Source organism: Natrix helvetica (assembly GCF_964273705.1).
Source record: "Natrix helvetica genome assembly, chromosome: Z".
NCBI lineage: Eukaryota > Metazoa > Chordata > Lepidosauria > Squamata > Natricidae > Natrix > Natrix helvetica.
This window is the reverse complement of record NC_138554.1, coordinates 77,031,397-77,054,254: the sequence shown is the minus strand read 5'-3', so window position 1 is coordinate 77,054,254 and position 22,858 is coordinate 77,031,397. Positions and strand designations below refer to the sequence as shown.

The window sequence follows — 22,858 nt, the reverse complement described above, 5'->3', positions numbered from 1 at the left end:
GGCCACTCAGGTAAGAACTAAATCATATCTCTGAGGGATTTACAGAAGAGGTGACAAATAGATTTAATTAGATCTGATAGACAGAGGGTCTGAAGAACTATGGACGGAGGTTTGTAACATTGTACAAGAGATAGCAACTAAAACCATCCCAAAGAAAAAGATATGCAAGAAAGCAAAATGTCTGAGGAAGCTTCACAAATAACTGAGGAAAGAAGGGGACCGAAAGGCAAGGGAGAAAGAGAAAGATATACCCAATTAAATGCAGAATTCCAGAAAATAGCTAGAAAAGATAAGAATGCCTTAAAGGAGATCAACCTTGACTGCTCTTTAGAAGTCCATATCCTGAATATAAAACTCAAATACTTTGGCCACCTAATAAGAAGGAATGACTCACTGGAGAAGAGCCTAATGCTGGGAAAGATTGAGGGCAAAAGAAGAAGGAGAAGACAACGAATGAGGTGGCTGGGTAGGGTCACTGAAGCAGTAGGCGTGAGCTTAAATGGACTCCAGAGAATGGTAGAGGACAGGAAGGCATGGAGGAATGTTGTCCATGGGGTCTAAAGAGCAGAAAATTAGAGGACGATTATATCAGGACTGAACAAATTCTAATAAGAATTGATTTTCTGTTCTTTAGATATTGGGATTTTAGAGATATAATAATTTGCTATAAAATGTTCAATCAGGAGTTAACAAAGTTTTATGAGGAAATGGTAGAAATAATGACAAAGAATAATAAGAAGTTGATGGGAATATTTAAAGACAGAAAGGTGAAAGTAGAAGACTCTCAAAGGGAGATGATGAACGAAATATCCAGAAGATAGATGAGAAAGCAAAAAGAGTGGTGGAGGAGATAAGCCAAAATAAGATACAGGAAAACAAAAAGAAGGAAAAGATAATAAAAATAAAAACTAAGAATTCAATAGTTAACTCGTTAAGTATTTACAATAGCACCAGGGTGGAGGGTGTAATGATGTGTATGTTCTGTGCTATATTTCAAGTTCAATTGTTATGCCTAGCTCTTTAAAAAGGTTAGGAAACAGAACTTTTTTAATGACATCACCTGGGGCAGAAGGTAGTTTTAAGATGGCTGCCGCTGAATAAACACAAGCCTCTAGTTCAAGCTCCTTGCTGTCTGCCTTTACTTTATGCCAAATCATCACATGATACCAGGAGTGGGGTGAGAAGAGTCATGGCAGCAAACAGCAACATAAAGCACATTCCTTCCCTGGATTTGGAGTCAGGGAACATATCTGAAAACTGGTCAAAGTGGAGGGAGCTGATAGAGTTTGTGTTTGCAGGACCTGATGCAGACAAATGGACTAATCAGCAGAAAGCAGCACACTTTCTAATATGTGTGGGACAGAAAGGACGCGATGTGTGCAGAGCCTGGCAAGCAAGTGGGGAGATCACTGCAGAGGACAAAAAGAAAACAGAAGTACTGTTTGCAAAGTTTGAAGCATACTGCAACCCGAGGAAAAACTCCACAGTGCAGAGAAAATTGTTTTATGAGAGAAACCAGTGTGGAGTTGACTATGGATGAATGGGTGACCCAGCTGCGCTTTCTTGCCAAAGACTGCTTTTTATGATGCTGGAGATATGATTAAAGACCGTATTCTGATGGGTAGTACGTTTAAGGAAGTTCAGGAAAAATTGCTGCAGGAAGAAGACTTAAATCTTGAGAAAGCCGTAAGGATTGCCAGAGCATATGAAATATCAAGAAAGGATATGCTGTTGTTGTGTTAGTGTGTTTCGTTTATTTTTTGGATCCTCTTGGCTTGAAAGGTTTGAATTGATTACAGTTTCAGAAGCGTCGATCGGAGTCCATCTGCTGAATTAGCTGCAGCGTGGGGGACAAGTGAGACCGCTGGTCCGGAGACAGCTGGCGAGCGCGGAGAGGGCTGCAGCTATCCGCTTGCCTTCGGCCGCTCCTGGAAAGGAATTTAACCGATCCCTTCCTAGTGGCGTCTCAGCGTGATCGGGAGGGCGTGCCAGCCATTTTGAAAGCGACACGTTGGCGCGCTTTTCTACAGGCGGCTAATTGGAAGCCAGCTGCATTCCGGGCCGCGTTCTAAGCACGCAAAAACTGCGGTGGCCATCTTTTTTTGCCTCGAAGTGCCTCAAACAGCAGTGGCAGCTCGCACCTCTCCGCCTCTCTGCAGATCGTCGCCAAGGGTTGCGCGGGTTTGTTCGGAGCGCCGGCAAGCCTAATCTTCCCCTTTAAATGTACCCCACCCCAGGGGGCGGCGGCAGAGAGTGTCCTGGTGCCTACATCCAGCCTCCAGACTCAGCTTGATCTGTGGACGTTTTGGAGCCGTCTGGCCATTGTCGAGTGCCCCTCCCGCAGCCGTTTCAGATTCTTCCTGGACCAACCCCTCTGACAATGGCAGAGGAAGGTTTGGAGCAACAGGAGGAGCTGGCAGGGCCATCTGCTAAGCGCAGTAGGCCAGATCCCTCAGGTCAAGGGAGAAAGGGGAATAAGGGCACAGGGGGAAAGGCTTCCCATACTTCTTCTGCGAACAAGGGCCCCAAACACCATGGGGACAAGGGGAAGGACACTCCAAAAGAGAGGCCTGTTAAGCCCCAGGCTCCTCTGCCTCCTCTGGCCTGTGAGGCTGGGCCGAAGTCTCCTCCACCCAAGCATGTGGGTGAGGAGTCTCCCTCTCATCAGGGGGATCAATCCCCTTCATTCTGCGATAGAGACTCATTGTCAGGTTCCCCTGCAGCCTCCCTGGGTTACCCTGACTCCCCTAGCTCCTCAGTGAGGGAAGAGCTGGCACCGTATCAGTGTTGCCTCCACGCTGAGGACTATAGGGGTTCTGGTAGGAGTGATAGAGGTCGACCCTCTTCCAGGCCCAGGCCTGTGGAGGATAAGGGCCCGGCTCTGTCTGCTGAAATGAGGGAGGTCATTGCTCAGGCCATTTCCCAGGGAGTAGTGGAGGCCATGAGACAAAAGGAGGGTATAGATGGCAGAGCCCCTAAGGCTTCTCGCCTCCCCGCGGGGGGTAGGAGCCACAACCTCGATTCCCCAGGCACTTCTGTTACCACAGAGGTGTCCGCGTGGGATGAGGAAGCTGCTGATGAGTTTGAACTTTCGGAGGATGATGACATGCCTCCGGATAAGCCGGCATTCACGGGTCTGATCAAGCCCTTTTTGTTTAAGGCTATCTTACACAAGGCCAGGGCTTCAACGGAGCTTGAAGCTAAACCTAAAGATAAGGTTGTTCCCCCATCTTCTCAGGACCTTAAGGTGGGGCTGTTCAGTGAAACTACCCCAGACCCCGAGCTCATTCCAGTCCCTGACATGTTTATGGACGTAGTACAGCGCCAATGGGTGCAACCGGGCACCTTGGTCAACCCCAGTGGTGCGGACAAGACCTTATATCCTCTGGAACCGAAATTAGAGGATGTGTTAAAAATGCCCGAGGTGGATGCGCCGGTGGTCTCGTTGACCTCCAACTCTACTCTCCCAGCTGATCTTTTAGAGGGATTGAAGGCAGAGGATAAGAGGTCCGAAAAGGCCTGCCACAAAACGCACCAGGCGGCCGCCTGGGCAATCAAGGCATCCACCTCCCCTTCATTTTTTACGAGGGCTTCCCTGCTCTGTCTGCGCCAGCTGAGATCTAAGCCTCCTTCAGAGGCGTCTCGTTGGCAACACGATCTCAACAAGATCATTACAGCTGTGGAATACTCAGCGGATGCCTCCCTGAATGCAGCAAAGTTCGCATCCAGAGCGCTGGCTTCCAACGTGACTTCACGCCGTTTGCTGTGGCTTCGGCACTGGCAGGTGGACATGAAGGCCAAATGGAAGCTGGCTTCAGCGCCGTTCAAGGGGGGCAATCTGTTTGGGGACTCCTTAGAGAAATTCTTGATTGAGACGAAGGATAAAAGGGAAATCCTCCCGTCCACTTTCAAGAAGAATGAGAAGAAGGGTTCTGAATCCTTTAGGAAAGAGGTCTTTTGGGCACAGGACAGCGCCCAGGCCTCCACCTCTTCCTATCCCTATCAGAGATCCTACAACCAGTCTACCGGAGTAACTTTTCCCCCAGGGGCAGACAGCACAATCAGGGCTCCTTTTGGAAGCCCTTTCGAGGAGGTTCCCACAACCGTCAGTTCAGGCGTGGCAAGTGACCGCCAGGGTCCCCCTCCCATAGGGGGGGCACCTGGAACTCTATGCAGACCGCTGGGAGGGAATCAGCACGGACACGTGGATCCTAAACACCATCAGGAGGGGGCTGACATTGGAATTTCTATCATTTCCTCCACAAACATTTGTTCGTTGCCCTCTGGCCAAGAACCCTGTAAAAAGGTCCCTGATTCAAGCAGAAATCGATCATCTTCTGCAAATAAATGCCATAGAGCCGGTTCCCCTGGAACAGGAAGGGAAGGGATTTTACTCCATTCTCTTCCTGGTCCCCAAGAACTCAGGGGGGTGGAGGGCCATACTAGATCTGAAGCGCCTGAACCGACATCTGGCCTACAAGCGCTTCAAGATGCAGTCCCTCCAGTCCATCCTAGGCTGCAGAAGGCGAGGCGACCTGCTCACCTCCATCGATCTCAAGGAGGCGTATCTGCATGTGCCCATCCATCCGGTCCACAGGAAGTTTCTACGGCTGTGCTACAATGGGAAGCACTATCAATACAGGGCCCTGCCGTTCGGACTATCGTCCGCCCCCAGAACCTTTACCAAGCTCCTTGCGGCTGTAGCGGCTCATCTGCGTACTCGTCCCATCCATCTGGAATGTTACCAGGACAACATCATCATTCACTCGACAAATCGTCTACAGGCAGTGAGAGATGTACAGATCACCATTCGTACCCTGCAGGAGCACGGCTTCTCGGTAAACGTGGAAAAAAGCCATCTAGACCCAGCGACATGTATCCAACACCTGGGCATCATAATGGACTCTGTATCATGCCAGGTGTTCCTGTCTCCAGACAGGCTATGCAATCTCAGGGGCAGGATTCGACAGTGCCGCTGGGCCACCTCCTTGCCGATCGTCCAACTCTCCCAACTGCTAGGCGTCATGATATCCTGCCTCAACGTGGTTCCCTGGGCCGTCTTCACTCCAGGGAACTGCAGTGGTTCCTGCTACCAATGCAGAGGGTGAAGGCAAGCAATTCTCCAGGAGGGTTTGGCTTCCACCCAAGGTGTCACGTTCCCTGGGATGGTGGCAGTCAAAAGCGGTGGAGAAGGGCTGTCTGTTCAAGGAGCCTGACAGAATCGTAGTGATGATGGATGCCAGCCTCGATGGTTGGGGCGCACATTGCCAGGGTCAATTAGCACAGGGCAGGTGATCGTGCAAGGAGGCAGACCGGAACATCAATTGGCTGGAGCTAAGAGCAGCCCGACTTGCCCTGAGGAGATTCTCGTGCCAACTGGTGGGTCGCCACATTCTACTGCTCACGGACAATATAGCTACGAAGGCCCACGTGAACCGGCAGGGTGGCACCCACTCCAGACAACTCATGGCAGAGGCGGAAGCCCTGGGCCGTTGGGCAGAAATTCACTTAGCGTCATTGAGAGCAGATCACATATCTGGCTCCAACAATGTGAGCGTGGATTGGTTGAGTCACCAGATGATCGACATCTCGGAGTGGAGGCTGCATCCAAACCTGTTCAGCCAGATTGTGAGAAGGTTCGGACTTCCGCAGGTCGACCTGTTCACTACGGCGACCAACACTCAACTCCCGTGATTTTTCTCGCGTTACCATTCCGCGCAGGCGGAGGGGACGGACGCTCTGAGGGCCAGGTAGCCTCCGGGACTACTGTACGCGTTCCTGTCCCTTCCACTAATTCCGCGGGTGATCAACAAGCTCCTGGTGGAAGGGGCGGAGTTCGTCCTGGTGGCTCCACATTGGCCCAGGAGGTCCTGGTTCGCGGATCTGGTCGATCTTTCCATGGAGAGGCTGTGGAGAATTCCCCCAGAGAAATGGTTCTGAGCCAAGGGGCCATCAGTCATCCAGAGCCCCAGTGGCTTCAGCTAGCTGTCTGGCGATTGAGGGGCAGCTCCTGAAGGATCAGCGCCTTTCGGACAAAGTCATCCAGACCATTCAAACTTCCAGACGACTGGCCACGCATATATGAGGCGACCTGGTCTGCATTTTCTGCTTGGTGCAAGCAGCGGGACATTGTCGATGTTGAAGCGTCCATACCTCAGTTGCTGGACTTCCTCCAGGAGGGATTGGACAAGGGCCTGGCACCCGCCACTCTTCGGCATCAGGTCGCAGCCTTGTCCACCATTTTGGCGAGACACCATCCTCAGTCCTTGAGTCATCACCCCCAGGTCAGGAGCTTCCTGAAGGGGGCCTCCAATCTAAGACCTCAGACGGTACATAGGTACCCGACCTGGAACTTACCATTCATCCTGCAGGCATTGACTACTACACCGTTTGAGCCTTTGAGAAAGGTCTCTCTGCGCCACTTGACTCTTAAGACCACCTTTCTAATAGCGATCACTTTGGCTAGAAGGGTGTCAGAGATTGCTGCCTTTTCGGTCAGGGAAGAGCTGTGCATCATCCACCCGGACTGAGTCATTTGCGCCTTGATCCAGCTTTCTTACCGAAGGTGAACTCTCATTTCCACAGATCTCAGGAGGTGATTCTCCCGAACGTCTGTCCCAATCCTCAGCATCCCAAGGAGCGCACTTGGCACAAGTTGGACATGCGGCAAGCTGTTCGGCTCTACATGAAACGGACTAAAGACCTCAGGCACTCTGAAGCCGTCTTTGTGTCATTTCAACCGGGATCTTTGGGTCGCAAGGTCTCATCATCGACCATTGGGCGCTGGCTAAGGGCCTGCATTAAGATGTCCTACAAGCACCAGGGCAAGGCTGTTCTGGCTCGGGTCACTGCCCACTCCACAAGAAGCGCGGCCACGACTGTGGCCTGGGCGACTCAAGCATCTATCCTTGATATTTGCAGAGCTGCTATGTGGGCTTCCCCCCAGCTTTCATTAGAAACTACAAGATTGATTCCTTTGCCTCCGCCGAAGCCTCTTTTGGAAGAAGAGTTTTGCATAAAGTTATAGAGGCTCCGGACAGTGGTGACACTTCCTGCCCTGGGACACAATAGCTTGAGTATGTCCCTTCCTCCAAGCAGCGCACTGGAGAATGACCGTTGTCTTACCTGAACAGTCGTTCTCGGGGCCCTGCGGGAGAGTCCAAGACCCGCCCAGGGTTGATAGATTACACCAGGACTGTTCCGTGCAGTTACGTGACCTAAGGGCGTCCTCGACGGACAAGACCTCGTTTTTAAAACTGATCCTTAGAAGGCAAAGGAGGCGTGACCAGGGGAAAAAATCAACTCAGTCCTTGGGCAGATAGGCTGTGTTAACTCTTCCTTGGACTCTCCTGCAGCGCCCCGAGAATGACTGTTCAGGTAAGACAACGGTCATTCTATGATTGTGGTGGAGAAGAATAACACAGGTTCAATTCGCATATGCATTGACCCACATGATTTGAACAAAGTAATAATGAGAGAACACTCCCCACCATGGAGGACGTACCACACAAGCTAGTAGGAGCAACAGTGTTCACTGTATTAGATGCCCAGTCTGGTTACTGGCAATTGCGTCTTGATGAAGCCAGCAGTTACCTCACTACTTTCAACTCCCCTGCGGGTCGATGGTGCTTCACAAGGGTGCCCTTCGGAATAGCATCGGCACAGGAGATATTTCAAAAGAAATCACACGAACTGATTGCTGGTCTACAGGGTGTTGAAGTAATAGTCAATGATTTGTTGGTCTATGGAAAGGATCAAGTAGAGCATGACAGAAACCTTACTGCTTTGCTCAATCGATATCGTGAGAGAAATCTTAAACTCAATCCAAATAAAATGCAAATTGGGGTAGGAGAACTGACATATTTTGGACACCTACTAACCAAAGAGGGCTTGAAGCCTGATCCAAAGATTACAGCAGTTCTTAACATGAAGGCCCCAGCCTCCATAAAGGAACTGGAGACATCATTGGGCATTTTCAACTATCTATCTAAATTCTCTAAGGGCCTTGCTCAACAGACACTGTTACGTGCATTGCTGCAGAAGGATGTCATTTGGTGTTGGGAGGCAAACATGGAAAGGACTTTTGACAAAGTGAAGAAACTGGTCACTAAACATCCAGGGCCAATACTGAAATACTTCAACGCAAATGTTGACACCGTGCTTCAAGTGGATGCATCCCAGTTTGGGCTAGGTGCTGTGCTGACTCAACAAGGACATCCTGTGGCATACGCTTCACGTGCACTTACCACGACACAAGCTAATTATGCTCAAATTGAGAAAGAGATGCTGGCCATTGTGAATGGACGTGAGAAATTTCACCAGTACATATATGGTCGCCCAGTAGTTGTAGAAACTGATCACAAGCCGTTGGAGTACATACTACAAAAACCACTAGCTTCTACACCTCCACGCTTACAGCAAATGGTTATGAAATTACAGCAGTATGATCTCACAATGAAGTATAAGCCTAGGAAGGAAATTTCAATGGCAGATTGCAGGTCAAGGGTGTTTCCAGAAGGACATGAAGCCAGGGATAAACCTGAGTTGGAAGAGCAGGTATATACAGTACTAGTGAACATGCCAATATCAGATGTACAGCTGGAGAAAATAAGACAAGACACCAAACAAGACAAAGTACTAGAGAAATTAACTCGTGTCATATGCAATGGCTGGCCAGAAAAATGCAAGAAGCTGTGTCCTGAGCTGCAGGAATTCTGGCCTGTGAAAGTTGAGGATACCATATTAATGGGTGACCGTATTCTTATTCCTAACTCACAGCAGGCAGAAATAATGGAACAAATTCATCAGGGACGTTTGGGCATTACTCTGTGTAAGCGCAGAGCATGGGAGGTGGTCTACTGGCCTCATCTGGACTTTGATATTGAAACACTTGTAAAGAAGTGTGACACCTGCCAGACATTTCAAAAAAACAATGTGAAAGAATCTCTTACACCGTAGAATGCTCCTTCATAGGCATGGCAGAGATTGGCTACATATATTTTTCATTTTGAAGGCATCCATTACCTGATGATAGTAGACTACAGCAAATATTTTGAACTAGTGCAGCTGGGAAGTCTAAAAGCGTCAACAGTCATATGGGCTTTCAAGACAATACTTTCAAGACATGGAGTGTGTGAAGAACTTGTGTCTGACAATGGGCCACAATTCTCATGTGCTGAATTCCAGTGCTTCCTGCGTGAATGGGGAATCAAGCACAAACCCAGAAGCCCTTATCATCCACAGGCTCTGCCTAGTAGAGAAATATGTTGGCATAGCCAAATCCATTATACAGAAACTGGGAGAACATGGGAACCTTCTCTAATTGTCAGAGAAGGCATTTCACCAAAATCATATGTAGTTGAAACCAAGTGTGGACAGCAATTGAGAAGAAACAGGTGTCATCTTTGTCCAGACACTGGTTCTGTGATACTGTGTTGGAAGAAGAAAACAACAAGGAAAATGAAGTGCAAGCATATGATGGCACAGAATTTCTGAATATGGATATACAGCCTACTGAGAACGCTAAGGATAATGTAAGCATATCAGCATGTGACAATGTCGGGACTGACTCACAACCTGACAGCAATTTTACTGATGATCAGACAGCGGTAACTTTCTCTCGCTATGGTCGAGCTATTAAACCAAAAATATGAAAAGACTTTGTATCATATTAGATGTTTTATACTTAAAAAGGGAAATGTAATGATGTGTATGCTTTATGCTACATTTCAAGTTGAATTATTATGCTTAGCTCTTTAAGAAGGTTAGGAAACAGTTAACTTTTTTAATGACGTCATCTGGGGCAGATGGCTGCTGCGGAATAAACACAAGCCTCTACTTCATGCTCTTTGCTGTCTGCCTTTACTTTTTGCCAAATCATCATAGGGGGAGGAAATCCTCTCAGGGAAAAAAAAAAGGTTATGGATGGGCATCCAAATGATGCAGCAGAAGGAGATAAGGGGCAAGAAGGGAGGAACATTCAGATTATGTAAAAATGCTAGAAAGAAATATAGTATACCAAGAGAGAAATATAAAAGAATAACAAAAAATCAATAAAAGATGAAATTCAAAAAAGGCTGAGAGATGATGGATAGAGATAGAATATTTTGTAATACTGAGAGGACAATAAAGGAAGACTGTGATTAGACATATTTAATTATATTGTTATTATTGATAGCCAGCAAAACATACTGGAATTGATAGCTTTAAGGATTATAAATTCAGCGGATTTAGAGACATAACTTTGGGACTGATTTTTCATTAATAAATGGTTTTATTGGTGATTACAGAAAACTGAGATATAAATTTGGTGAAATATGAATACTATTTAAAATACTAAAATATTGGTGATACTATAGGGATCAATAAATATACAATAAGTTTATTGTAACATGAAATTGATGCTTAAATATATCTTTGGAGAAGCCACTAAAGGAGCATTAAGATAGAAAAGTATTGTTTAAAGATAAAGAGATGAATGTGGAAGAACCCCAAATAGTATGGGGCAAGTATAAATTGGGAAAATAGTATTGTATAAATTGATATATAAAAGAATGTTTTGTACCCATAATAAGTTTATTAAGTTACAAGTTGGAAGACAAGAATTATGTATATGTAATCAAAGTATCATTGTTAGAGTTGTGTAAAAATGTATTGACCCAGTCATCACTCTGTCCACAAAATATATTGGTTGTTAAAGGAAAACTGCAAAATTTACAAATTTTGCAAAAAAAAAAAAAAAAGAATAAAGGACTACTCTTACAATAATTCTTATGTTGTTTCATTAAAATTATTTCCAAACTCTGCTATATCTACTCAATTACACCAATAATTACTTACCATATTTTTCAGAGTATAAGACCCACTCCCTCCTTCCCGCCTAAAAGAGACTAAAATTTTGAGTGCATCTTATACTCCAAATGTAGCTTTTTGGAAGCGTTTTTTCAGCCCTAACGAGGTGCTAACGAGTTCACTGAAGATCAGAAGATCGCTTCACACGTTAGCACCGCATTAGGGCTGAAAAAAAGCTTTGAATATTTTTACTGCAGCATAGTGTTGGAAAAATTTCCCGGTTTGTTCCAGCTGGGAGAAGCTGAGGATGAAAGATTTGAAGACTGCCTTAAGAGGTATTTCTTTTGTCCAGTTTCTGTTTTGGGGAGATAATCCTCTCAAGGGCAAGGCAGAGAGTTTCTGTGACTAAGTGATTTCTATTCTTTTGGGGATAGTCCCTTTAAGGGCAAGACAGATTTTTCCTATGGGCTATCTGAGTTTTCTCAATGGTTTCCTTCAGGCAAGCGCTGGGCTAGTTTGTTGACTCAGCTTTGTTATATTTTTACAGGTGTGAAGTGCTTTCGGCTGAAAGCCCAGGCATCTAGTTAAGCTTATTAAGAGTTTTCCTGCCCACCTGGGGAAAGAAAAAAAGTGGCAAAAAGTGTTGTTTTATTATACTATTGTGTTTGCTTGCTTGTCTGGTGTTATGGGAATAAAAATGAATAGCTGGTAGGCACAATTCTCCCCCCCCCCATTTTCCTCCCCAAAAACTAAGCTGCATATTGCACTCCAAAAATACGGTACTTCATTGAAAAATAACTTTCTGAAAGACTAGAAAGAATCATGGATGTGTTGTATATTTGCAATTAACTGTAGTTTTCATCTTAGCACAGTTTCCAATATAAATTGGTGATTGCTCCTATATAGAATCTATTAATCTCATTTATAATTTTTTAAATAAATTCCAGGTATGATAGAACATGGTCTTACTGATTGCTCACAGTACCGACCAAGAAAAAGCACGTCAGAGGAAGTTGGACAAGAAGTGTCACCTCCTTCCAGTTACTGTGTTTCTTTTTCTGCTCTGGCACTTTCAAATGCTAATTTTGATACAGTTGAAGGCAAAAAATTGTCAAGAAACCAAGAAAGAGATACTCAGAGAGCAGATGTATCTTTATTTCAAATTGAGCATCAATCCAGTGAATTTCATGTCTGCCAGGATCATGAACAATACTTGAAACCTTCTTTACACACTTCTCCAGAATCTTCTGAATGTGACTGGGAAACCTTAGATCCTAATCCCCTAGAGGACCCTAACTTGAAAGAAGAAGAATGTGAAATTACTTCAGTAGCAGGACAGACTGAATTTCTTCTGAAGGAGTCAGTTATTTCCAAAAGTGTTCCAATTACTGTTCAGCCTCAACCTAATGCAGGACACACAGTCTTTGTACCTGGACCTATTTCTGGTTTGGAAGAAGATCAGTATGGTATGCCATTAGCTGTCTTCACTAAGGTAATTCCTATAGTATAAAGAGGGACAAACTTTGGTTACCAAGTGCTGTTTTTAACATTTGTCAGGAATAAAGGAATACACAAAGGATAGGCCAGCTTATGTGTAAGAAGGAATGGTTTGGAACAGGAGTGTCAAACTCAAGGCCCGCAGGCTGGATCTGGCCCATGGGTGCTTAAATCCAGCCCATGGAGCCAGCATGCAGTGCCTCTACTGGCCAAAATGGGTCCCCAAGGCCCTCGCACAGCCCGTTTTTGCTGACAAAGCACTGCTGGAAGAATGCAGGGGACTCATGGGGCCTTTGTGTGGTCCATTTTTGGCTGGCAGAGTGCTACTGGAAGCCGGGGAGGCCAAAAACAGGCCACTTGGGGGCCTCAGATGGCCTCCGTGCAGCCCGTTTTTGGCCAGCAGAGTGCTGCTGGAGGCCAGGCAAGCCAAAAATGAGGCGTGTGGTGGATGTGCGCCCCCCACCCCACGCCTATTTTGGCTGGTAAAGTGATGCAGGAGACTGTTTAGGCCAAAAATGGAGAAAAGGGGACCATTTTGGGTAGCAGGGTGCTGCAGGAGGCGTTTGTCCCATCTCCCTCACTGCTTCCTCCCCCACCCCCACCCCCGGCCCACAGAGAACTACAATGCTGATCTGGCCCTCAAGGAAATCAGGTCATTCCATGATAAGTGATCTGATTTCAGAAAAGTGCCCTGCCTTGACCATCAAGGATTTTGATGAAATTTGGTGTGAACATGCACCCACGTCCCCAATGATCATTGGTCAAAGTGTTACATTTGTCGATGCAATACTTGTGGAGATATAGTCGTTGACCCCATAGCTGGCACAAGAGATCATCACTAGTTTGTTCCAGTTGATTCAAATTCGATTTCTGTCAGCAACATTTCTAGTTACAAGATTAACTTTGTGGTCAATATGTCCAATACCATCGATCCGAATTTAAACTTGACCAACATATTTCTCGATTGTTATGTTTATGCATTTATGACAAAAAATGGTGGATGGACAACGTCGTGGAAATTTTGATTAAAAAAATGATGTGTTGGTAATATTTATGCATCCGTGAGGCTCTGCTCATTCATTTTATTGGCCTGAAAGGTAAGATGTTTGGTGGGTTTACAGAACCACATTTTATGTGTGTGCATCCAGCGCCTTCAGTTACATCATCAGGTTGACAGTATCAATTCCCAGAAGCAACACTAAAGAATATGGCATGTAAATTCAATTATAAGTAAGCGATCATTGGAATTTGGCAGTGCAAACAGTACGGACCTTGGCTTGGGAACCATATAACATACCCACTTTAGGCTTGGGAACCTAGGATAAGCAGTTGGTACACTAATTGTGCAAATACACAAGTGCCATCTGAATATCAAGAGAATCCCCCAGACAGTAAGCCTGTGATTTGGAGCAAGTATAACTTCATCAAAAATAAGCTAAGTTTCCATTTCGGAGTCCAGTTATTTATGTATCATAGAACACCTATCTTTTCTGAATTTCATTTCAACTTATTTCCTTCATCTAGCCCATTATTGAACTTCACCATATTCGGAGATATTGATTGCTTTTGGGCTGCATCATATTGAACAATAGAGCTGATTGTCATCAACAATTGATAGACCTTCACTTCAGAACTCTGGATAAACTTCCCTGGTGTTTTCATGCAGATATTCAACAACATGAAGAATAGGGAAAACCATGTAGAATTCTAAAAGTCAATGTTGAACCATTTGAACATAGCCTAAGAGAATCAGTGTAAAACACTGTCCCATGACTCATCTTCATTCTCCCAGATAAGGTTGAAAGGTATGAAGGTTGATGATGCTATAAACCATTAAAAGGTCCATAAGATCACATCATTTCCAGGATACGCCATCCACCTATGTAAGCAAAGAGTCTCAGTATATATCTAAAAGTTGAAGTCATATCTATTGAGTATCATCTAAATCAGTGATTCCCAAAGTGTGCGCCGCAGCTCCCTGGGGAGCCGCGCTATCGTCATAAGGGCGCCGCGAAATATTCAATTAATACCTGCGCCCGCTGGGTCTAACGCTGATGCGCCATTTCTGAAACGGCTAGTGCGCATGCGCAGTTACAAGTTGGATTTCTATTCGTTTGTTATCACCTTCTCAGTGCTCGCATAAGTTTTTGTTTGTTGGGCTAGTGTGGTGGTTAAGTTACTTTTCAAAAGCTATTTTTCTGATCACCCTAAAATGGACAAATTCTTATTAAACTTGAATAATCAAGATAGTGCTAAATCTATAGACGAAGTTCCACAAACTAGTGGCAAGGGTTCCGAGAAGCGAAAATGTTGTAAATATGACGACAGTTACTTGGATGTTGGCTTTACATCAATAAACGAAAATGATAAAGAGAGACCACAGTGCGTATTGTGCATGAAAGTTTTGGCACCGGAATGTATGCTTCCAAGTAAGTTAAAACGACATTTAGAAACCAACCATTCTAACTTTGTTGGTAAACCTCGCAACTTTTTTAAAAGAAAGTTAATTGAATTAAAACAACAAAAAGGCAGCATTTATAAACATATGTCAATACCAAATAATGCTTTGCTAGCATCATACAAAGTTGCATATAAAGTTGCTAAGTGTAAAAAGGCCCATACTATTGCAGAGCAACTCATTCTGCCGGCTGCTGTAGATTTAGTGAACATTATGATTGGTGAGTCGGCGGGGAAACTGCTTTCAAATGTCCCTTTGTCTAACAATACAATCAGTCGCAGAATTCAGCACATGGGGGAGGATCTCAATGCACAATTAATTGAAAAATTAAAAGGAAGTGAATATGGACTGCAACTCGATGAGGCCACAGACAATAATAAGGACGCACACTTGATTTGTTACGTACGGTTCTTAGATGGTAATTCAATCGTTGAGGACCTTCTCTTTTGTAAAAGTATTACTGGAAGTACAAAGGCTCAGGATTTGTTCGAGATCCTGAATATATTTATGGTTGAAAATAATTTAGACTGGACAAAGTGCGTTGGCGTCTGTACTGACGGTGGTCGTTCGATGTCCGGCTCTTATGGAGGATTGCAGGCGCTTATTCGAAACAAAGCTCCAGATTCAGTTTGGACCCATTGCATCATTCACAAAGAAGCACTTGCATCAAAGTATATAAGTCCTCCACTAAATATAGTTTTAGAATGTGTGGTAAATATAGTAAACTATATAAAAACTTGGCCACTGAAAGCAAGATTTTTTAAAAGAATGTGTGAAGATATGGGAGGTGAATACACATCTTTGTTGTACTACTGCCACTCACGATGGCTCTCTCGCGGGGGTGTATTGTCTCGTACGTTCCAATTACAGCAAGAAATATACACTTTCCTTGAAGAAGAAAAACATGAGTATGCCAAACACTTTGTAGAAACAGACTTTTTGATTAAACTCGCATACCTATGTGATATCTTTGAAAAGTTGAATGCGTTGAATCTCTCTTTACAAGGACGCAATATGCACATTTTAAAGTTAACAGAAAAGATTTCAGCTTTCAGAAAAAAATTACAGCTATGGAAACTAAAAATTAATGAAGATGATCTTAATGATTGCTTTCCCTTGTTGCACCAGTTTTTAACCTCCAATGAAATCAGTTTGTCTTGCAATTTAAAATCTCTTTTTGAAGATCACCTATCTCAGCTTATCAAATGGTTCGAAAAATACTTTGAAGCAGATAACATTGAAAAATTTACTTGGATTCAAGACCCATTTAGAGCCAAGGCTCCATCAGGATTTACCTCTACAGAAGAAGAATCTCTTATTGAGTTGTCTTGCGACACAACATTGAAGTTAAAATTTGTTAGCATGGAACTTTCTGATTTTTGGATATCAGTAAAAGAGGAATACCCACTGCTTAGTTGCAAAGCCCTAAGAATATTAATTCCTTTTGCAACGTCCTATTTGTGCGAAGCTGGGTTTTCGGCAGTCGTGGTAATAAAAAGTAAATATCGCTCGAAAATTAACGTCGAGCAAGAAATGAGAGTTGCTATTTCCAATTTTATTCCAAGATTTGAGAAGTTGTGCAGCGAACAACAAGCCCATCCATCCCATTAATAATTTTAAATCATTAAACGATGTTCAATAAATTGTGAATTTAAAGCTCGTGTTTAATTTATTTTTCAATTAACCTAACCTTAACGAACTAAAAAGTAGATTTCCAAATCCTTAAAAAGTCAAAAATTAAAAAAAATTGGATGTACCTATTAAGGGAGCCGCGGAAAAAATCCGAAGTGTTATGGGAGCCGCAAACCGAAAAAGATTGGGAACCTCTGATCTAAATGATACCTTTCAGCAACATTGGAAAAGGCACATTTTTCTAAATCTTCTTCCCTCACCAGTCCTTTTATGCTGCTTGGACTTCCTAGTGAAGACAATAGGTTAATTAAATGAAACAATCATTTATTGTGTTTCTTTAAAACAAAAATTCCAGAGTGGTAAATACGTGATAGATAATGTAGTAAATTATAATCATTGCTTTTATATTGCACATTAAAATTGTTCCTCCAATCCTTCTTTCTAAATTATAATTTCATCCAGGATTAATATTTTTCTTTATTTTAGGGATACCTTTGCTTGCCATACATGGCACTGCAACAGCACCACCTTCTCTCTGATGTAACAATCCGCGGTTTTGTTGCAGGAGCCACCAATATCCTCTTCCGTCAGCAGAAACATCTAAGTGATGCTATTGTAGAGGTGTGTATCCTTTCCTTTATAATTTCTTATAGAAATTACTTCATGGAGCAAGACAGCTTATGTATTACAAGGTTCTAATTAAAAGTTTCTTAGATTTTTATTTTAAAAAAATAAGATTTGGAAAGAGATGTCATTTTTATAATCACATGGCAAACAAGTTGTACACTTCCTTATGTGTGTGTTTAAGTGTGTATGTTTTGCATGCATGCATACATGCATAGATAATCTACTCTCTGTAGATAAATTTATCAATAATAGATAGTGAACATGTTTAAGAATTATTTTCAAGACTGCATTTAGTCACAGTTGAAATACCAAAATTAAACTAATGAACCTTTCTAATCAAATATCTTTTTTAAAAAGATTGTATTAGGAGCTAGTTGATACAAGTCTGTGTATTGTTTCTTAAAGTAAGCTTTTATAAATCATTGTAAAACATTGAATAGTTAAATCTCTTGATAGTTACTATTTCTTGGAGAGCTTTTACGTTACTACCAGCTTTCCACTTCTTCGTTTGATAGAATTGGATGTGAGCACAGGAGAATCAGATTGCTGGGACTACAATGAATTTTTGATGCATTCTGAAATCTTTCCATACAACATGAAAAAGAAGGCTTGCTTACTTCTAGAAACTAGAATAAATAAATACAAATGATTGCATATGCTGTTAAACTCAGAAGCCAAGATAATCATTTACGTTATGTACATATTTTTGTCCAATAATATAGCACTAGATATTAATTACAGTATAGCTTTTGGTAAGATGGAAATAACGTACCTATGTTTATGATGACAATTTGTGTTAATTGTTTCAAATACCACCTCTACCCCAAAGTTTTTTCACTTTGATTTGTTCTCAATCAGATTGAGGAAGCTCTTGTCCAAGTCCATGATCCAGATCTTAGAAAAGTCTTAAATCCTACAACAGCTGATCTGAGATTTACAGATTTCTTAGTGAAGCATGTAACAGAAAACAGGGATGATGTCTTCCTGGATGGCACTGGATGGGAAGGAGGAGATGAATGGATTCGAGTCCAGTTTGGGACATATCTCCATGCCCTACTTGCTGCTACAGTACAGCCAGGTAAGTTCTGAAATATTTTGATCTGTAAATTTAAACAATCTTACAAAATACTTTGAAGTTATCTAGGAGAATCTAGGAAGGGAGGGTCAAAAAAATCCAGAGTAGGATATAACCAGCTTAATTATTGACTGAAATACATTTTCCTATTAAAAATATGTATTACGTTTACATCACCATTACTAATTAGTCTATCAGTTGTTATCCAAAAAATGAATGGATTTTGTATTGTGAAAATGAGTTTTTTTAGAAACTAAATTGATGGAGCACAAACTATGAGTGGCATGGTGTTTTGCTAATACGAGACATAATACTTCTGCACAAGTTCATCTTAACTGCCCTTGCAATCTAGTCTTTATATTTTTGGCTTCACTGGATTAATCTAGATTTTGTTGTTGTTAGTCACGAAATCATGTCTGACCCATTGAGACCCCATGGACAATGTTCCTCCATGCCTTCCTATCCCCTACCATCCCCCAGAGTCTATTGAAGCTCACACTGACTGCTTCAGTGACTCCATTCAGCTACCTCATTCTCTGTCATCCCCTCAATCTTTCCCAGCATTAGGCTCTTCTCCACCTTCTCATTAGGTGGCCAAAGTATTTGAGTTTCATCTTCAGAATTTGGCCTTCTAAAGAGCAGTCAAGGTTGATCTCTTCTAGGACTGACTGGTTTGATAGCCTTGCAGTCCAAGGGACTCGCAGGAGTCTTCTCCAGCACCACAGTTCAAAGGTCTCAATTCTTTGGCATTCAGCCTTCCTTAAGGTCCAACTTTCACAGCCATTGCAACTGGGAAAACCATAGCCTTGACTATATGCACTTTTGTTGGCAGGGTAATGTCTCTGCTTTTTAGTATGTTGTCTAGATTTGCCATAACTTTCCTCCCCAGGAGCAAGCGTCTTTTAATTTCTTGGCCCATCTGCAGTGATCTTGGAGCCCAGGAAAATAAAATCTGTCCCTACTCCATTTCTTCCCCATCTGTTTGCCAGGAATTGAGAGGGCCGGGTGCCATGATCTTAGTTTTCTTAAGTTGAGTTTCAAGCCAACTTTTGCACTCTCCTCCTTTACCTGCATCAAGAGGCTCTTTAATTCCTCTTCACTTTCTGCCATTAGCATGGTATCATCTGCATATATGAGGTTGTTGATATTTCTCCCAGCAATCTTAATTTCAATTTGTGATTAATCTAGTCCCGCCTTTCTCAGGATGTGCTCTGTATAAAAGTTAAATAGGCAGGGTGACAATATACTCCCATCTGTTTAAGAACTTGTCACAATTTGTTGTGATTCACATAATCAAAGGCTTTAGTCAATGAAGCAGAAGTACCGGTAGCTTTCGGAGTATAAGACGCACCAAGATTTTGAAAAGGCAAATTTAAAAAAAAGTTTTTGCACTCTGCAGATCTCCCCAAAACAGCCAATTTTTCATGAAAACAGGCCCATTTTTGTAAAAGAAAAAAAGGGTGTGTGTGCATAGCCTTTAGGAGGCTTATAGAATGCTCCTGAGGGCTGGGGGGGCATAATTGAGCAAAAAAAAGGCCATTTTTCGCTCATTTCTGCCCTCCCCAGCCCCCAGGAGCACTCTGAAAGCCTCCTAAAGACTATGCACAGCCATTTTGGTGAAGGGGGCGGGGTTTCGGGAGGCAAAAAATGCTGTATTCAGTGTATAAGACGCACCCAGATTTTCAGCCTCTTTTTTGAGGGAAAAGGGTGCATCTTATACTCTGAAAAATACAGTAGATGTTTTTCTGGAACTCCCTAGCTTTTTCCATGATCCAGGATATAGGCAATTTGATCTCTAGTTCCTCTGCCTCTTCGAAATCCTGCCTGTACTTCTGGTACTTCTCTATCCACGTACTGCTGGACACTAGCTTGTAGGATTTTGAGCATAACTTTCCTAGCATGTGAAATGAGTGCAATGGTGCGGTAGTTTGATATACCATTCTTTGGTATTGCCATTCTTTGGAATTGGAATGTAAACTGACTTTTTCCAATCTTGTGGCTACTGTTGAGTTTTTTAAATTTGCTGGCAAATTGACTGCATTGTCTTTCAAGATTTTGAATAATTCAGTTGGAATACTGTCACCTCCACTAACTTTGTTGTTGCTCAGACTTCCTAAGGCCCATTTGACTTCACATTCCAGGATGTCTGACTCTAGGTCAGCAACCACCCCATTATGGTTATCAAGGACATTAAGCTTGTTCTTGTATAGTTCTTCTGTGTAATTTTGCCACTTCTTCTTAATCTCTTCTGCCTCTGTTAAGTCCCTGCCATTTTGGTTCTTTATCATGCCCATCTTTGCATGAAACATTCTCTTCATATCTCCAATTTTCTTGAAGAGTTCTCTGGTCCTTCCTATTCTATTGCTTTCTTCTATTTCTTTACACTATTAATTTAAGAAGGCATTCTTATCTCTTCTAGCTATTCTCTGGAATTCTGCATTCAGTTGGGTGTATCTTTCTCTTTCTTCCTTGGCTTTTGCTTCCCTTCTTTCCTCAGCTATTTGCAAAGCTTCCTCAGACAGTCATTTTGCTTTCTTGCATTTCTTTTTCTTTGGGATGGTTTTAGTTGCTACCTCTTGTACAATGTTACAAACCTCCACCCATAGTTCTTCAGGCACTCTGTCTATCAGATCTAATTAAATCTATTTGTCACCTCTTCAGTATATCCCTGAGAGATATGATTTAGTTCATACCTGAGTGGCCTAGTGCTTTTCCCTACTTTCTTCAATTTAAGCCTAAATTTTGCAACGAGAAGCTCATGATCTGGGCCACAGTCAGTTACTGGTCTTGTTTTTACTGACTGTATGGAACTTCTCCATCTTTGGCTGCAGAGCACATAGTCAATCTGATTTCTGTGTTGACCATCTGTTGATGTCCATGTGTAGAGTCGTCTGTTGGGTTGTTGGAAAAGAGTGTTTGCTATGACCATCATATTCTCTTGACAAAATTCTATCAGCCTGTGCCTACTTCATTTTGTATTCCAAGACCTAACTTGCCTGTTATTCTGGTATCTTTTGGCTTCCTACTTTAGCATTCCAATCCCCCATGATGATATGGACATCACTTTTTCGTATTAATTCTAGAAGGTGTTGTAGGGGTTCATAGAACCAGTCAACTTTGTCCTCTTCAGCACCAGTGGTTGGAGCATAGAAATGGACTACTGTGATATTGAATGGTTTGCCTTGGATTCAAACTGAGATCATTCTGTCATTTTGGGGATTGTATCCCAATACTGCTTTTCCTACTCATTTATTGACTATGAAGGCTACTTCATTTCTTCTGAGGGATTCTTGCCTGCAGTAGTATACCTGATGGTCATCCATCAGGTATATTGATGGATTCACCCATTTCTGCCATTTTAGTGCATTGTTTCCTAAGATGTCAATGTTCAGTCTTGTCATCTCTTGTTTGACCGCATCCAACTTGCCTTGATTCATGGATTTTATTTTCCAGGTTCCTATGGATTATAGATCTTTATAGCATCGGACTTTCCTTTTACCACCAGTTACATCCACAGTTTGGTGTCCTTTCAGCTTTACCCAGCAGCTTCATTATTTCTGGCGCTACTAATTACTAGCCTTCTTCTTTTCCCCAGTATCATATTAAAAACCTTCCGATCTGAGGGGCTAATCTTCCAGCGTCATATCTTTTGGCCTTTTGGTACTGTCCATTGGGTTTTCATGGCAAAGATACTGGAGTGGGCTGCCATTTCCTTCTCCAGTGTATCATATTTTGTCAGAGCTCTCTTTTCTGACCTGTCCGTCTTGAGTGGCCTTGCACCGTGTAGCTCATAACTTCATTGAGCTACGCAAGCCTCTTTGCCACAAGGCAGTGATCCATAAAGCTAGATTTAGTCATGGTTATTACTACTCTACTCTGGAGTAGAGTAGTTGAAATTGATTAAGTGTGTTATGACTAACTTTTCCACTGATTTCAATGCATCTGTTCTAAACGTTAATTCTGTATCTAACCATTTCATTTGTACTCCTTTGTACTCCTTTGTAGCTTAAAGAAAAGGGCTATGTTTTCTCTGTCAGTAATATAGAATTCACACTAGTTAAAATTGCAGAATTAAAATATCATTAAAACTCTTTTTAAATAGTCCTATGATGAGAGGTATTATGCTCAGGATACATGAAAATAAACTGTCTTTAGTTCTTCAAAACCAATTGAATAATTGTAAAACTCCTTTTCTTGTATATTTATATTCTTCCAGATAGAATAATGTGTGATTTGAATTTTGTAAAATAAAAATGATGTGTTTACTTTTTTGAGTAAAGATATAGCCTTTGCTTATTAAATTTGAAAAAACACTCAAATCCCATTTCTGTTTAGGTAGTAGTCATTTCAAAGAAGAAACTACATGTCATCTCATAATTTAGAATAATTTAGAATCATGGATATTTTGAGATGTGCAGGAAAAAATACAGTCATAAAAAGAAACTATCAACTTTTTCAAGCACCTTTGTTCCTTCTTGATTTGATATTTCTGTATCCAACAGTCTTATGATGGTTTTATGCTACCAAAGTGAAATAAAATTCTTAATATATTTAAAGTCTAAATTTAAGTTGGTTCTGCCTCTTCCCTTTTAATGGAAGATTACATAGGGGGAAAAAACATCTGTCTTCATTCCTGTTTTCTCCGCAAATCTGAGATTGCTCCTTTGTTTCAAAATTAGCCTTTTAGAAATAAACTAGTCTTGAGAAATCCTGCAGTGACATCATCATGCAGCAGTGTGAGAGAACTGCGCTCTGGTCCTGAAGTCCGAGTTTTCCTG

The 22,858-nt window shown here is 42.5% G+C and overlaps 1 protein-coding gene across 1 annotated transcript in view; it reads left to right on the top strand.

Moving 5' to 3' along the window:
• The window catches only part of AVL9 (AVL9 cell migration associated), a 139,280-nt gene that overhangs the window by 68,238 nt on the left and 48,184 nt on the right, over nucleotides 1–22,858 (top strand). The window contains exons 10-12 of the mRNA XM_081971281.1: nucleotides 11,739–12,283; nucleotides 16,865–16,999; nucleotides 17,864–18,083. Coding sequence (XP_081827407.1) covers nucleotides 11,739–12,283; nucleotides 16,865–16,999; nucleotides 17,864–18,083 — 900 coding nt within the window. The remainder of the gene's footprint in view (nucleotides 1–11,738; nucleotides 12,284–16,864; nucleotides 17,000–17,863; nucleotides 18,084–22,858) is intronic.